This window comes from Carcharodon carcharias, chromosome 4, assembly GCF_017639515.1.
Source record: "Carcharodon carcharias isolate sCarCar2 chromosome 4, sCarCar2.pri, whole genome shotgun sequence".
NCBI classification, from domain to species: domain Eukaryota; kingdom Metazoa; phylum Chordata; class Chondrichthyes; order Lamniformes; family Lamnidae; genus Carcharodon; species Carcharodon carcharias.
In genome coordinates, this window is record NC_054470.1 from 49,039,556 (window position 1) to 49,055,771 (window position 16,216).

At 40.1% G+C, this 16,216-nt stretch overlaps 1 protein-coding gene across 11 annotated transcripts in view; it reads right to left on the reverse strand.

Moving 5' to 3' along the window:
* The window catches only part of cbwd (COBW domain containing), a 90,565-nt gene that overhangs the window by 15,999 nt on the left and 58,350 nt on the right, over positions 1–16,216 (reverse strand). For 8 of the 11 annotated variants that reach the window (XM_041186627.1, XM_041186622.1, XM_041186626.1 and 5 more), the window contains 4 exons: positions 13,452–13,498; positions 13,005–13,091; positions 10,845–10,889; positions 1,921–1,977 (listed from right to left, as the gene is read on the reverse strand). In XM_041186627.1, the coding sequence (XP_041042561.1) occupies positions 1,921–1,977; positions 10,845–10,889; positions 13,005–13,091; positions 13,452–13,498 (236 nt within the window). The remainder of the gene's footprint in view (positions 1–1,920; positions 1,978–10,844; positions 10,890–13,004; positions 13,092–13,451; positions 13,499–16,216) is intronic. The other 3 variants (XM_041186628.1, XM_041186629.1, XM_041186631.1) reach the window with 3 other exon arrangements.

Consider the following 16,216-nt stretch of genomic DNA (forward strand, 5'->3'; position numbering starts at 1 on the left):
AAAGAAAACAAGGGGCAGAATCTTGTACCGGCAATGGGGTTCTTGGCCACCAGCTGCATAGCTGGCAAGACCTCCACGTTGCATCTACCTGGGAAGGCCGCCGCATCTTGTGCCAACCAGGCAGTTGACTGGCCAGTAGCAAGCCTTTCCCTGTAATCAGGGCCCCAGGGGCACAAGTCCTTCCTACTAAGAGTTGTTGGCCAATCACAGGCTGACAGTTCTTTTGACCAGCAACGCCCCCAGGGAGGCAGCGGCTGCTGCCAGAATGACAACCCTCCAAGGCCCAGAAACCAGGCCAGAGGCATGTGATGGTGGGAAGGAGTTTTGTGGGTGCGGTCACATTGAAGGGGGTGTAGAGGAGTCAGCAGCAAGGGCAGGGGTGTGATTCTCAGTGATCAGGCACTGAGTACCTTTGAACGAGGAACCCACCCCCAGGAGCCTGCAACAAATTCGACAGGGTTTGCTCATCGTGCATGCCGCATGGTGAGCCCTCCACCTGCTGCTGGGTTAATACCAATGGTGGTAGGATGAGGCCCTTAGGTGGGCATTAATTGCCCACTTAAAGGTCTCAATTGGCAGCAGAGCAGCAAAACCATGGACTTAATCAGGGTGGAGGTGGGAAGGCAGGGTCCCCACCTGCCTGATTAAATACTGCTCTGCCACCAAACTCGCCACAGGGATGGGCACAAGGCTCCAGTCCAGTTGGTGCCTAAAATGGGCAGCTGATCCAAATATCAATTTTAGTCTACAACAACAACTTGCATTTATATAACACCTTTAACATAGCAAAACGGCCGAAGGAGCTTCAGAGGAACGTTATGGAATAAAATCTAACACTGAGCTATAAAAAGAAATATCAGGACAAAAGTTTTGCCAAAGAGATCGGTTTTAAGGAGCATCTTAAAGGAGAAGAGGGAGAGAGTTGGAGAGGTATTCTAAAAGTTAGGACACAGACAGCTGAAAGAATGGCCAAGCATTGCAGAGCAATTAAAATAGGGATGTGTAAGAAGCCACAATTGGAGTATGCAGAGATATCAAAGGGTTTTAAGGCTAGGTGAGATCACTGAGATAGAGAGAGGAGAGAGATTTAAAAACAAGGATGAGAATTTTTACATTGGTTCCCTGTCTGGCAATGCCTCAAGATAGGCCAACATGTTTTCTAGAATTTAATGAAACCATTTGCAAGTGAAAATTTGGTCAATTTTCTTTTTAAAATGAATCAGAAAACCTTGAGTTTAATCATCAAAACAACTTTGGAAGGAAACATACAATGCTGTAACTATGTAATAAATAATAATTGTCTTCACAAAACAAATCAATAAAAATATTTGAAAAGTATCATTAATTGCATTCTTCTGCTGTCTACACAAGGCCTAGGCAACTTAAGGTGCCTCAATGTTTTGCTTTCTGTAATACAGGGAGTCAAGAAATAACGTGTCTCAACCATGTCACATCTATAAGGCTCTATGCCCCCTTAGAACAAGATTTCTCTTTACCTGCTTATTTCTTCTCCCTTGCATCAGAAGAGACTTTCTTCTATACCCTCCATTCAACAGGGTAATTTACACTTTCATATAGAAGGAATGATTATAATGGACCAAATGGCCAATTCTTATTTCAAGTTTTCTGTTAACTGTTGGAAAGTACTTAAACTTTTGTGAATGGACATAAACTACATTAGCTAGTCGTCAACATGAACACAAGAAACTGCAAGTAAATATCAGCTACATTTTTACAACTACTCATAGTCAATGGGCATAAAATCTACACTACTCTTTAGTGTGATGATAAATTTCCAATCATCAAGTGAAATTATTTATCTCACCAATCTCTATTTTCTTTCTTTTACATTAAATAAATTATCCATAAAGAAAAACTGACAAACACAGATCACAGTATGCCTGTAGGCTTGAAATATACCTTTCACTGGCTTGGCTATCGAAAGCATGCAAATCAAGAACTTCTGTCAGTTCAACTCTGAAAGACAATAAACAAAATAGGGGGCTTTGAGACCAAATATGCAGACTATGATATATATGTTATCAAACAACAAGTTTGGATGATAGGTAACCTAAAACAGCAAGTTACACTTCAATTTTTATAATATATATATATATATATATATGTATTTAGCTTTTGGCAATTTATTTTTGAGCGAGCATCAAGTGTAATTGGTCTGGGCTCAAGCAATCAACAAATCATCTGAGGTGCTATTGTGTTACTTAACAGAAATGTAACGATCAATTTTATTTTGCTGCAGGACCAGAGGAAAAAAGTATATATAAAATTTTGAAAAATTAACTGCAACACAGAAATGAGTCTGAGTTACATTTATTTGTCTCAGTCATAGATAAAAAGAAACATAAATACCACTACTGGTATTACTTCACATTTTAACTTTGTAAAATGCTTGTATACATTTTCAAAAGAAAAACTCTGTAATATGCATTATTTAAAAAATATTTTTCTGTATTTTCATACATTTTCAGCCTTCCCTTTAAAAGGCACTGACTCCTTGCTGGGATATGATGCCATTGGCATCATCTAATGTTTTCTCAAAAGACAATTTCTTGTGTTAGAGCAAAAACAGAGAGGGCCGGTTATTATACCATGGAAAGCCTGGTTCTCACCTAAAGTACTTAGGTGCACTTCTCAACATTGGCTTGCTGCCATCACAGATTACAGCACACATCTACGCAAGAGTTGACCAAAATGTCAGCACTCATGCCTATTTAGCTCAAATCTGTCTCAAATTAATATAGACTGCAGTTTTCTGGATTAAATTTCAAAATGACTTGAAAATGCAGTACTAATCTTTTCAAACAATAAACGTACTGTTACCCTCAAATATAGTTTAGTGTGCATCCATCATAGAGTCCAAAACATGGGCAACATGGAGTTTATTAATCTACTGAATTAATGAAGTAAAAGGTCAGCAGAGTAAACTTCCAAGCTTCCGTTTCTAAATTTCTAGAGAAAAATACAAATTAGCCAGACAAGTGGTTGTTCTAATATCTATTAAATAATATCTATTAATATATATTAATATATATTATATATCTAATATCTAATATCTATTAATATCTATTAAAGCACCGTAATAGCCATACTGCTGAAAATCTGGCCAATATATTAATCAATCAACATTAAAACTTGTGACATACCTACATTTTTGGGACCTTGTTTACAGGCAATCTCTCAGTTTTGCTTAAAAAAAGTCCAAGTCATTACTTATTTACCATGAACCAATAACAAACACTCACACGGAAAGGTTAGCCCCAGGACTTTAACTTGTGTGTTGTACTATTCCAAAATAACTCACACTTGCAGATGTCTTAGTCACACTCACTGCCAACATTTTTACTTCACACCAGTGAGATTGAGAGTTTGATAAAATGTTAACAACATGGCACTAAGTTCAGATCAGGAAAAAAGCATTATTCCAAAATCCATGACCTGGATTTTAGCATTGAGGTAAGTTCCGTGCGGGGATGCTGTTGTGAGGTCAGGAAACCCTAAAGAACAAATTTCAGAAACACCTTACTGTTTTTAACTACAGGGCTCCTGTAAACATTTTTATATTTGGTTCCTGCCTACAGTCAGCCTGATTGAGACAGGAAGCCTGCTTCACAATGTCAAAACCTACAACAACAGGCAGGTGCATGAGCAGAGTGAAAGGGATTGGGATTGGTGGAGAGAGAGAGATCCCAAGCGATTATGGAGGACATAGTCACAGGGGTGTTCAATGGTGGCCAGCAGGGTTAGGGCAAGGTTGGGGCGGGAAGAGTGAGGTGAAAAGAGGTTGAGAAAGAGACAGATCACAGAGGGTAGAGGCTTTTACGTTATCCTCTCAAGGGATGTGGGTATCGCTGGCTAGGACAACATCTGTTGCCCATCCCTAATTGTCCTTCAGGTGACGGTGAGCTGCCTTCTTGAACTGAAGTTCATGTGGTGTAGGTACATCCACAGTGACGTTAAGAAGGGGTTTCCAGGATTTTGACAAGCAACAATGAAGGGACAACAATATCGTTTCAGGTCAGGATGGTGAGTGGCTTTGAGTGGAATTTGCAGGTGCTGGTGTTCCCATGCATCTGCTGCCCTTGTCCTTCTAGGTGATAGAAGTCACAGGTTTGCAAAGTGCTGCCAAAGGAGCCTTGATGAGTTGCTGCAGTGCATTTTGTAGATGGTACACACTGTTGCCCAGGACCAGGGAGAGAAATCATGGGCCCTGGTGCTTCTCCTGGTTCTGGGCCCCTTATCCAGCATCGCATCCCCTCACATCCTTCAGCTGCCCAGAATTGAGAACCATAGGCACAGTGAGGTCGAACTGCTTTAAATTTAGCAAAACTTCTTGTTTTTATGTTCAATTCCTCTATGGATAAAGCCCATTGAAAACTCAGGTTTTGGTATTATACACTTTACAACCACTGCTTTGTCAGACAATTACACATAACTTGGGTGCTGATATTGTGCAATCTGCCCCTATGCAATATCCAGACAGCACCATCCAGAAGACTTGAACCTCACAAGCAAACATCAATTCCACATACAAATGAGAATATCTTGAACTAACAATGACATATTCTATTGGCACATGACTCCTGATTTCACTTCCAACTTTAAAAATGGCAAAACCTTCCCAGTAAATTAGCACAAATCTATTCACCTGCAATCATGTGCTATTTCTATCCACACAAGTGGGCATTGTTAACAGAAAAATTACACCTTGCATTGAGTGATAAATATTTCCTTATGTTAAATTGAAACTAATCACACTTACAAATGTCTAGCATGGAGCACATAATAGGACAGCAAAGTACCACAGATGCTGCAAATCTGAAATACAAACAGAAAATGCTGGAAATACTCAGCAGGTCAGGCAGTGGAGAGAGAAATAGCTTCAATGCTTCACGTCCACGAAATGCACTAGTTCTGACAAAAGGTCACTGACCTCTGCTTCTCTCTGCACAGATGCCGCCAGGCATGCTGACTATTGGCCTGTGGCTACTGGAGCTAAAATAATCCATTTTGCCAGCCCTCCAAAAAAATATTCAGACTTCTTGCAAGCCTTTCATTCCCCTTCAGCATGAAACCCAGCAGCAGCTGCCTGAGATCTGGTTTGGCACAACACTAAACATGAATTTCAAAAAAAAAGTTAAAGTATGAAGAAAACAAAGACCATTTGCTGAGTAAAAAAAAACTGTCAAAGCAATAAATTGATAACTTTAAAAAAAGAGTAATTACTAAAAATGACTTTTTAAAAAGTGCCAAGCAGCAGCGCTAACTAATAAAACCTTTTTTGCCTTTTAACTTAAGATGCAAAGCTAGAGAGAGACAGACTCGGCCCCAAGTCCTGGTCACCAGGGAAGGGGAGGAGGCCTGGGCCAATGTAAGGAGTTGAGTACACTGACATGCATTCGCCTCTGGTAGTGCACACTCCGAGCTGGCCTCAGCAGAATTCATATGAAAATGGAGGTCAGGATCGGGTTGCCTTTCAGCCCTGGTTTTCCTCCTCTCCTAGCTCAGTTTGCAGATAGGTTTTTGGGAAGGAAGGAGGAGAAGGGGGATTGTCAACAACAAGCGCTGTGTGTGTCTATAAGTTTGTGTGCACACGCGTCTGGCTCATCGGAATCCCTTACTCTCACTCACTCTCCTGCCGCACCATCGAGAGGCAGATGCCCAATTAGGGTGGGGCCCAACCCAGGACCACACCCCACCAAGGGGCAAGTTATTTTTGATTTTGGTTTTACTTTGTTTTGAAATACTGTGCAAACGGCCAGTTCAAATGAAAAAGTAATTTAGAAAATAATTAGATAATTGAACTGGAAATATAGTTGCTAAGAGCATTCCATGTATATCACACGGATGGTATTTGACTTTAGTAGTCAAAACAGAGAATATGATTTTATCAATTACATAGAAAGCTAGTAATTAAGAAACACAAAGATCGAATGAAGAAATTCATTGTAAAGGTATTATTAACATGACTTATGACAGTAATTAAGATAATAGACAACCAGCAATTAATCAAAGTAATAAAGTGAGAGCATCAAGAGCTTGCTACAACGGTAGTGGTTCTCTAATTATACGTAACCATGAACAAAACAACTAGAACATTTTAAAACCATCGTAGTGAGAGAAAATTGTATAAGAGAGGAATAAACTTAAAAATTCACAAGACTTACCCATATCTTCACTCCATGAAACACAGGTGAAGACATTGCAATTGCCCAGGGTGGGGTAAGAGTATGTTCTGAAAATAGTTCATTGAGTTCTTCAGTGGGCCGGCACATGTGCGGGAGGGCAAGAGTGCGGCCAAGGGCAGACAAGGATATCATCACCCAGAATTTACCCTGGCTGCCAAAACAAATGGCCACATGGACTCAGGCACTCACTACAGGACAACTGGATCTTGAGCACTGGAACTCTGTCCTGGAGCACAGCACCCACCGCACGCTTGTTTGCGAGCACATTGAGGCATGAGGTGGCCACTTACGAAAGGGGTTGGTGCTACCCAAGCCCAGTCCCCCCGAAGGCACAGGGCCCGGTGATTAACACCATGTTCATCCCCTCCTCCCAGGCCCTGCTGCTGCCATGGTGCATTGGTGGTGGAGGGAGTGAATGTTTAAGGTGGTGGATGGGGTGCTGATCATATAGGCTGCTTTGCCCTGGATGATTTCAAGCTTCATGAGTGTTGCTGGAGTTGTACTCATCCAGGCAAGTGGCGAGTATTCCATATACATTACTGATTTGTGCCTTGTAGATGGTGGACAGGCTTTGGGAGTCAGGTGGTGACTTACTCGCCACAGGATTCCTAGCCTCTCACTTGCTTTTGTAGCCACAGTATTTATATGGCTGGTCCAGTTCAGTTTCTGGTCAATGGTAATTCCCCAGGATGTTGACAGTGGAGGATTCAGCGATGGTAATGCCATTGAATGGGGAGATGATTAGATTCTCTCTTGTTGGAGATGGTTATTGCTTGGGCACTAGTGTGGCATGTTTACTGGGTAGCTTGTTTTTTTTTCTTTTTTCTTTTTTCTTTATTCTTTCATGAAATGTGGACTTCGCTGGCAAGGCCAACATTTGTTGCCCATCCCTAATTGCCTTCAGTTGAGTGCAGTGCAGAGTTAAGTGTCAATCACATTGCACTGGATCTGGAGTCACATGTAGACCAGACCAGGTAAGATGGCAGATTTCTTTCCATAAAAGGCATTAGCAAGCCAGGTGGGTTTTTATAACAATTGATGATAGTAGATGTGGTCATGATTAGTGAGAATAGCTTTATAATTCAAAATTTACTAACTAACTTTAAATTCCACCAGATGCCTTGGTGGGATTTTAACCAGGGCATTAGCCTGGGTCTCTGGATTACTAGTCCCGTGACATCACAATGCCACCATCTGCCCTGTTAGGGCTGGAAGAAACACTCCTGTATGTCCTGGCCCACAAGCAGTGCTGTAATGGCATTTAACTCATGAATTCAAACCTTCATCCCTCCTCAAACTGATTCCTCAATGCTAGAAAACATCTCCTCAGCATCTATGCTGTCAAGCCCCCTCAAAATCTTATGTTTCAATAAGGTCACCGCTCATTCATCCGAAGTCCTTTCCTCATAAGACAACCCTTCATCCCAGGAATCAGTCCAGTGAGCCTTCTCTGAATTGCTTCAATGCAAGTATATCCCTCATTAAATAAAGAAGCCAAAACTGACAAAGTATTCAAGATTATGGTCTGATTAATGCCCTGTACAGTTGCAGCAAAACTTCCCTACTTTTAACTCTACCTCCTCATGCAATAAAGACTAGCATTCCATTTGCCTCCTTAATTACTCACTGTACTTGCATGCTAACCTTATGTGACTTCTGGATATGGACTCCCAGATCCCTAAGCACTGTAGAATTCTATAGTTCTCTCCATTTAAATAATATTCTGCTATTCAAATCTTCCTACCAAAATGAACAACCTGACATTTTCCCACATTATACACCATCTGCCAATTTTCTTTCCACTCACTTAACCTATCTATATCCCTTTGCAGACTGTGTTCTCCTCACAACTTGCTTTCCTACCTATCTTTGTATTGTCAGCAAATTTTGCTACAATACATTTAGTCCCTTCATTCAAGTTATTAATATAGATTGTAAGCAATGATGCTATACCCACACAGACAGTCAATTTACAAAAAAACCTCTTAGTGAAGAGTACAGCACATTCTTAGTGAATACAAATGTGGCAGAAAGTGTGGAAAGGTATCATTCCCAGTCTAGGGATAAGTTTTGGTTTAGAGTTAGACCCTTGCATCAAAGAGAAAGGAAATAATTGATTCTACTACTGCATATGGCTGCATTTTAGTCTTACGTATTGAACCTATGTGAAAATGCATCAATTGTCGACCTCTTCATTCCTTCTCCAAATAATTAAAACAAAAAATCAGTAACATGATTGGTAAGAGTTCTGCATTCCAACAAGAAAATTATGGATCATAATGCCAAAGATGCTTGTAAATATTGTGAATGATTTTACCATTTCTATGCAGTGCCTCTAGAGGGAACAACCTGCTACAAGCAGAACCCAAAACTGGCAATCTGCTAGTTCAAGTAGTCAGTGCACCAAAGGTTGCCAATTCCAGTTGGGTGTATGCTTGGAGGTTTCATCACATGAAAGGCAATAAAACAGGCTTTTTCCACCTATCCAATATTTTTATAACTAATAAATGAAAGTATTCAAAGAAAATGGAAAAAAAAAACATTTTTTCTCCTGGGTTACCTACAGCAGTAGCCAAGAGGTTGATCTTTAATTCCTGGAGATCCAAGGACAACCCTGGAGGGTTAGCAACTCTTAGGTGCACCCATTGTCAACACCAGCTAAAGTAATCTGGTACACACATTATCCCATATTCTTCGTCTTAGAGAACTATGTTGTTCACCATTCTAAGGATATAAAATGGGCAACTGTATGGTTTTTAAAGAAAGGAGGAACTTCCAATTTCATGTTTAATGGCCATCCCAAAGTGAATTAATAAGCTTTGAAGTGCAGCCTCTGTTGTTTTGTAACCAAATGAGACAGCCAATTTTTGCAAGGCAAGGCCACACAGCAAGGTGAAGTTGAGGGATAAATATTGATCAGGCCACCAGAAGACCCTACTCTTCTTCAGATAGCACCAAAAGCATATTTGATTCTAGATGAAGTAATACCATGCCTTGAACAAAGTCATGTTATTGCTAATTTTGCATTTAACTGTCCTAGCTGTACATCCTAACACCCAATTTTGCCTTCCTTCTGTACTCGCAACATATGTGAACTTGAATGGACAGGTTCCTCTCCCTTCCTGCAACGTAAAGCTGGGAACCCTGCATGGTTCATCTAGAATTACATTGCATTTATCCACTGCTAACCAATAAACCAGTTTATTGTACCAGCTTAAATACACAGGAACGTTTCTGGTAAATCTCATCTTTCTTCAACTTGACTCGGTAAACCTCATGGTGTAGAAAATACTGACACATACCACATGTAACTTCTGGACCAAGGTTTCTTCAGTAAACAAACTCCATTTCCCGACCGCTGATTCCAACCCTCTCACTGGGAACCGACCAAAACTGAAAGAGACTATTCACAACCTCAACGTTATATTTGACCCAGGGATGAACTTCCGACCACATTTCTGCATAAGATAGCCTACCTGTAACTCCATGATATCATCCAACTTTGCCTCTACCTCAACTCATCTGCTGCTGAAACCCTCATCCATGCCTTCATCACCTCTAGACCTCTAGACTTGACTATTTCAATGCACTTTTGGCAGGCCTCTCCTGTTCTATCCTCGCACTCAAGTCCTATTCACCTATCACACTTGTGCTCACTAACCTACATTGGCTCCCAGTTGAGCAATGCTTCAATTTTAAAATTCTCATCTTTATTTTCATCTTTGGGGCCTCGCCCCTCCCCATCTCTGTCATCTCCTTTAGCCTCTTCACCCTCTGAGATATCTGCATTCCTTTAATTCTGGCCTCCTGAGCATCTCCAGTTTTAACTGTTCCATCAGTGATGGCCATGCCTTCAGCTGCCAAGGTCCTAAGTTCTGGGACTCCTTCCCTAAATCTCACTGCCCCTCCATCTCTCTTTCCTCCTTTAAGAAACTCCTTAAAACCTAACTCTTTGATCAAGCTTTTGGTCATCTACTCTGATATTTCCTCTTGTGGCTCAGTGTCATACTTTGTTTTCTAATCATAGAATGGTTACAGCACAGAAGGAGGTCATTTGGCCCATTATGTCCATGTTGGCTCTCTGCAAAAGCAATTCACCTTGTGACACTCACCCACCTTTCCCACATAACCCTGCAACGTTTTCCTTTTCAGATAATGAGCTGTAGAAAATGCTCCTGTGAAGCATTTTAGGATATTTTATTATGTCAAAGGTTCTATATAAGAACATATTGTTGTTTTTGGATCTGAGTGGCTTTATCTTAAAACAGACTGCCCATTTCATGACTCCCTCAGATCTCTTCATTACGTATTTTTTTTTGCTTCCTTGATTGACAGCTTGACCTTTGACTTTCTCCCAGTCCAGGGTTTAAAAAGTAAGGCTATTCCCCCAGAGGTAGGTTCTTTCAAACTAATCCCTGCTGAACTCAAGTAGATGGACCATTCCAATGCCTAATATGTGAATGTTTGCTGGTATGTTAATTTATGAGTCCTGTTGCCTCAAGTTGGAATGAAATACAAGGGATATCATTCTAGATAGATGCAGTGTCTGAATTCTAAACCACATCTCACAACACTGTCGCTAACTGAATTAAATTTAAACACACCATTTTAGTAGATTAAAAAACATTATTTGCTTACCTTGATCTTTGTGTTTCAATTAACTTAGCAAGTCCATTTATTGACCTGAAATATGAATGCTCACATTATCACACTCTGAAAACACTACTGAATGTATTTAGCAGGAAAAATATGAATTTAAAAACCTGATTTTGTTTTGTTGTCTCGGAGACAATGGGGAAATAGGATCTCAAGCGAAATGAGATTGGGCAGTATCAACACAGCTCCCAGTCAAGATAAAGCTATTATTCTAAGTTGCTTTTAATTTGATGCCAAACCACTGATCTTACTTTCAGGGGCCAAAGTATGGCTGTTGTGGGCAATGCAAATGCTAAGATGGCACATTAGCAAGGACACTTCCAAGGTTTGTTTTCCTGCCCAACAGTACAAATTCCATTTTCTCCAACAATAAATAATTTTCCATTTATTTTTCTGGTGCAGTTTCCATCTGCACTAACTTGTGTGTCATAAGTCATTTTTCTACTTGACTCTGGTGCTTGTGTTGACTGATGCGATGATAAGACTGGCACATATCAACGAAAACTAAATAGGCAGTGTAATTAAACCAAATGCAAATCATTGTGCTTTAACCCTCAATCTTGAAAGATAATGATTTTTTTATATAAATAACACAACCACTGTACAAAATCTTGTAACCCTAAATGACACAAGAAAGAAATGGAACATTAAAACAGGCTGCCAATCCGTGATTACCCATTTTGCAACCCAATTAGCAAAAAACTGGTGACTAGATAAAGAACGACTTGCAAGGAATGGTAGTCTCAAAAACAATGTGTAACAAGCACAACTTAGCCAAGGATGAGCCAGAAATTGTTGTGGTTCATTCTCATTAGCCAGAAAAAGGGTGCGCTCATCAATCAGGTGAAGGTAAGATTACCAAGAAGTAGGGAAACAAACTGGTGTAGACTGAATGACATCTTGCATTACTTTCAGATATTTGAACAAAATTTGGTTGCAAAAAGATAAAAGCAAAATACTGCAGATGCTGGAAATCTGAAATAAAAGCAGAAAATGCTGAAAAAACTCAGCAGGTCTGACAGCATCTGTGGAGAGAGAAACAGAGTTAACGTTTCGAGTCCATATGACACTTCTTCGGAGCTAATGAGTGTCACTTCACAGTGATGAGATCTGTACTGCTTAATGGGGGATGGAGCAGGTGAAGCAGGAGAGAAGGTCAGCGATAGGATAAGGAGAAATTAACAAAGATGTCATGGACACAAGACAAGGGGAATGTTAATGGTAGTGCTAAGGGCTGAAGAAGGTGCTGATAGTGGCAAAGGTAAGAAGGCAGAATGTGATAATGGCAGGGCAAAGGTAAGCACTCTGGAAAGAACAACATAGAATAAGTGACAGATGGCCCTAGTGGGGGAAGGGGCAGTGGTTGGGGAAAAAGGATAGAAAAAGGGATTTTAAAAAGGAGATAAAACAATGAATAAATGAATTTTAAAATGTGAGTTTAAAAAAAACTTTTAAGGATTTTTAAAAATGGTGGAGAGAGTTCATGGTCTGAAGTTGTTGAACTCAACGAAGTCTGGAAGGCTGTTAGGTGCCTATTCAGAAGATGAAGTGCTGTTCCCCCAGTTTGGGTTGGGCTTCTCTGGAGCATTGCAGCAGGCTAAGGACAGACATGTGGATATGATGACAGGATGGTGTATTGGAATGGCAAGTGACATATGGTCTGGGTCATGCTTGCGAACAGACTGAAGTTGTTCCGCAAAGTGGTCACCCAGTCTGCGTTTGGTCTCCCAAACGTAGAGGAAACCGCATTGGAAGCAGCAAATGCAGTAGACCAAATTGAAGGGGGTGCAAGTGAAGCGCTGCAGAAAGGAGTATTTGGGCCCTTGGATGGTGAGGAGGGAGAAGGTAATGGGGCAGGTGTTGCACCTTCTGCGATTGCATGGGAAAGTGCCTTGGGAAGGGGTCGTGAGAAGAGGATGAGATGTTGGGGTTGATGCAGGTGCGGACCAGGATGTCCCGGAGGGAACGGTCCCTCTGGAATGCTGACAGGGGTGAGGGGAAGACGTGTTTGGTGGAATTGCAAAAAGGATTTTGTTGACATCACACTTCCTTTTAAATTTATGAGTCATTCTTTTCTTTTTTGAATGAAAACATATTTAAAATTTCAAGATCTGTTATTACATACAAGCAAAACATCCTTACCTTATAGCAGTTTTCAAATTTTCCAGCTCCTCATGTTGAACCAGGTCTGTTTTGTTAATGACAATAAGATCTCCAAGGGCAATTTGCCTAAATACAATAGAACAACATAGATTCATCAACATCCCAAAAACATCAGGAAACTAACATTATCTATGAAATTCACTGCTCTATGTACATTTCCAGGATATTCCACTGACAGATTTTCTATTTGGAGTGAGAGATGGAAGAAAAATTAGTTGCCATTGTTAAGCGAAATATTTTAAACACGAATGTAAATAAAAACATTCCTTGAGCAATCTTTTACCAAATCAAATTCAAAAATATTCCCAGCATACCATGCTTTCTTAAAAGAGTTTTTTTAAACAATATATATTTATATTTATAATCTCCTTTCTAAGAATTTTGGTGCAAGCCTCTAAAAAGCTGTTATTTAAAAGAAGTAAATACCTGGCTGCTTCATTAACCAGATTTCCAGGTTTCTCTTCTGTCAAGTGCTGTAGGAAACGCAAAGTAACTTATTAACTCTGTGTGCAGACATCATTGACTAGTTCCTCTACATTAAATATAGTATTATCAGCGAGAGACACCAAAAACTGTATCATCTGTAAGTTTTCCTATAAACCTGCAGAATGAGTCACCACGGTGCTTTTGGCTGAGGCCCGGAAGGAGATTACCTAACTGCATTCTCAGCTGCCAGCAGTGCAGGGAAATATGAACAAAAACAGGATGGAAGGGTGAGGACTTAAACCCACCACGGAGTGATAGGAAGCAGGTTCACACTCTCAATTCTTCACATTCCAAGTTTCTGAAATATACATCTAAAAAGAGCAAAACAGATAAATGTTTTGGGTAAGATCCTTCATCATAACTTGTAAGGTCACGGGAAGGGCCTTTTACCATAGCAGTTCTGATCGAGGGTCACGTTCAAAAACATTAACACACCTTTATCTTTTAGAAGCTGATTAACCTGGGGAATATTTCAATGATTTTATACTATTCCCCCACCCAGGGTTGTGATAGCAAGCATAGGCCTGGAACAATTCCTACCTAGCCTTTTGTTCAGACCACTATAATAACATGCCTCAATGTGAAAGGAGGGAATAGGGAAAATACATATGGTTATGAAAGAAAAGTTATTCAATCTCCACTTGGAGGACTTTCCAGGAGACAGCCAATCAGCTTTCAATACAATATAGAACGTGCAGCCAATCTTATCCCTTCTCATGATTCCCACTAACAGAAAATTAATAAGAGAGAACACAAAGACGTATCACTACTTGTGGAATGATAGCATTCATACTGCAGAGGAGGACCTATAATCCCCCACAGTTTGAGTTAACAATCTCAGCAGTGGCATTGTGTTGATGTGCCAAGTAGAGGGCAGCACTTATACAACAAAAAAGGGAGGAAAACAAGAGAAAAGTATGTTCCCAGGGTCCATCACCCCTCATCTCTTCGCAGCTAATATCAAAGACCTTACCCATTCTCAAAGGAAATGAGGGATCGGCAATAAATACTGGCCTTTGTCAGCAAATCTCACATCCCAAGAACAAATAACAAAAATTTACACTGCATGAGAAAAGGGTGTTGATTAGTTAGAAAGTTGACTCTGATTGGTTGAGGCATTGCCATGGAGAATGCCCCAGGGAACAACTGTCCCCCATGCTTTTGTTTAATGCAAAAAAAGAAGCAATGGCTGGACATGTTGCCTGGTGCATTCTCTATGGCAACGCCTCGACCAAGCAGTGTCGACTTGCCAACCAATCAGCATCCTTTTCTCATGCAATATAAATGTTGGTATTCTTGCTTCTGTCCTGATGAGTGCAAGACGAAAAGCTTTGACAGCGTGTCTCTTTTTTCAGCAAAACTCAAGTTGTATTGCAAAACTTTACAGCACAGAAACAGACTGTTCAGCTCAACAAGTCCATTGAAACAGCTTCCAATGACGTGGAATGGATTAGTGAGGTGGGAAGAAACAGGTATACTGAGCACTCTTTGACAGTGACAAAAGTTTCACTGACTGGGGACTGATGGGACAGACAGTTATTTTACTGTCTAAATGACAGAACACAAATGAATGAGCCACCTCATTCAAAATATTTATTTTGCAAGTGATAACAGCAACAGGGGTATGAAAGATTATGGTGCCACACCCCATGTCAAAAATACTGTACAACAGCAGTGTTATTGCAGGGTGGAAAATTTATTTTTACAAGAAAACAAAAAAGAACTTTTATAAAATAGCAGGAGTAGCAAAAGTGTGTAGAATCAGGTTATACACTTTGCTTTTAGGTTATCTAACCAGCACAGGAGAAAATTATGAATTGATAACATTAGGCTAACATATTTTTGAGGAATGCTTTCTGGCAAGATCAGCAAACTATAATGACAGGAACTTTCCCCAGTCATTTGACCCTTGAATATAACCTCATTGACTTTCTATTATGTAGCAATTCAAGTGGTAATTCAATTCGTGCCTTTTTCCACTGTAAATAATCAAAAGCAACTTGTACAATATCAATACAGAAAATAAAAAAATCCTTTCCCTGACCTTCTTTATATAATTCCCTGTTCATTAATTCCTTTCAATTGAATGTTGCCAAGTTTTTAAAGCCAAATCACAAAAGAACTGTGGCTTTGGCCTAAATGTCAGGCCCTTGGAGTCAAAAGCTGTCATTTGCGCTTGTCCAATCATTTGTCCATGATTAGGAAATTAATATTTTAGATCACTAGGTGACAATCCCATTTCCGTGATAGGCCCTGATTTCAATTACCACTTCAGTTTCAATTTAACTGGCTGACCACACAGCAGCTCTCCCAGCTTCAGTTGTGATGGGCCCAGTCCGTGAAGCATGACACATTCCAATTGCTACCCATTACCGATATGTCATCACTTGTAGTGACATCAAAACTATTTAAACGGTAGGTAACTGGCAGAGGTCAAGCAGCCGGAGTTACAGGGGTGGACAACTTGCCAAATTTTCATCCCCAAATGAGAAGAAAACAAAAGCTTAGGTATTTCGAGCCATAATTGAAATGCCGCAGTTTTCTGTAATTCTGTCAATGTGTCACTTTTTCAACCTGGTCTATGCATTTTATGAAACAACTTCGTCTAGTCTACATGTGTATTTAACAATTGCTTTTCAAATAAATAAAGGAACTGTCAATGTACCTTTGAAAATATTTCTTCTATGAAAAGACTGTGTACTGTT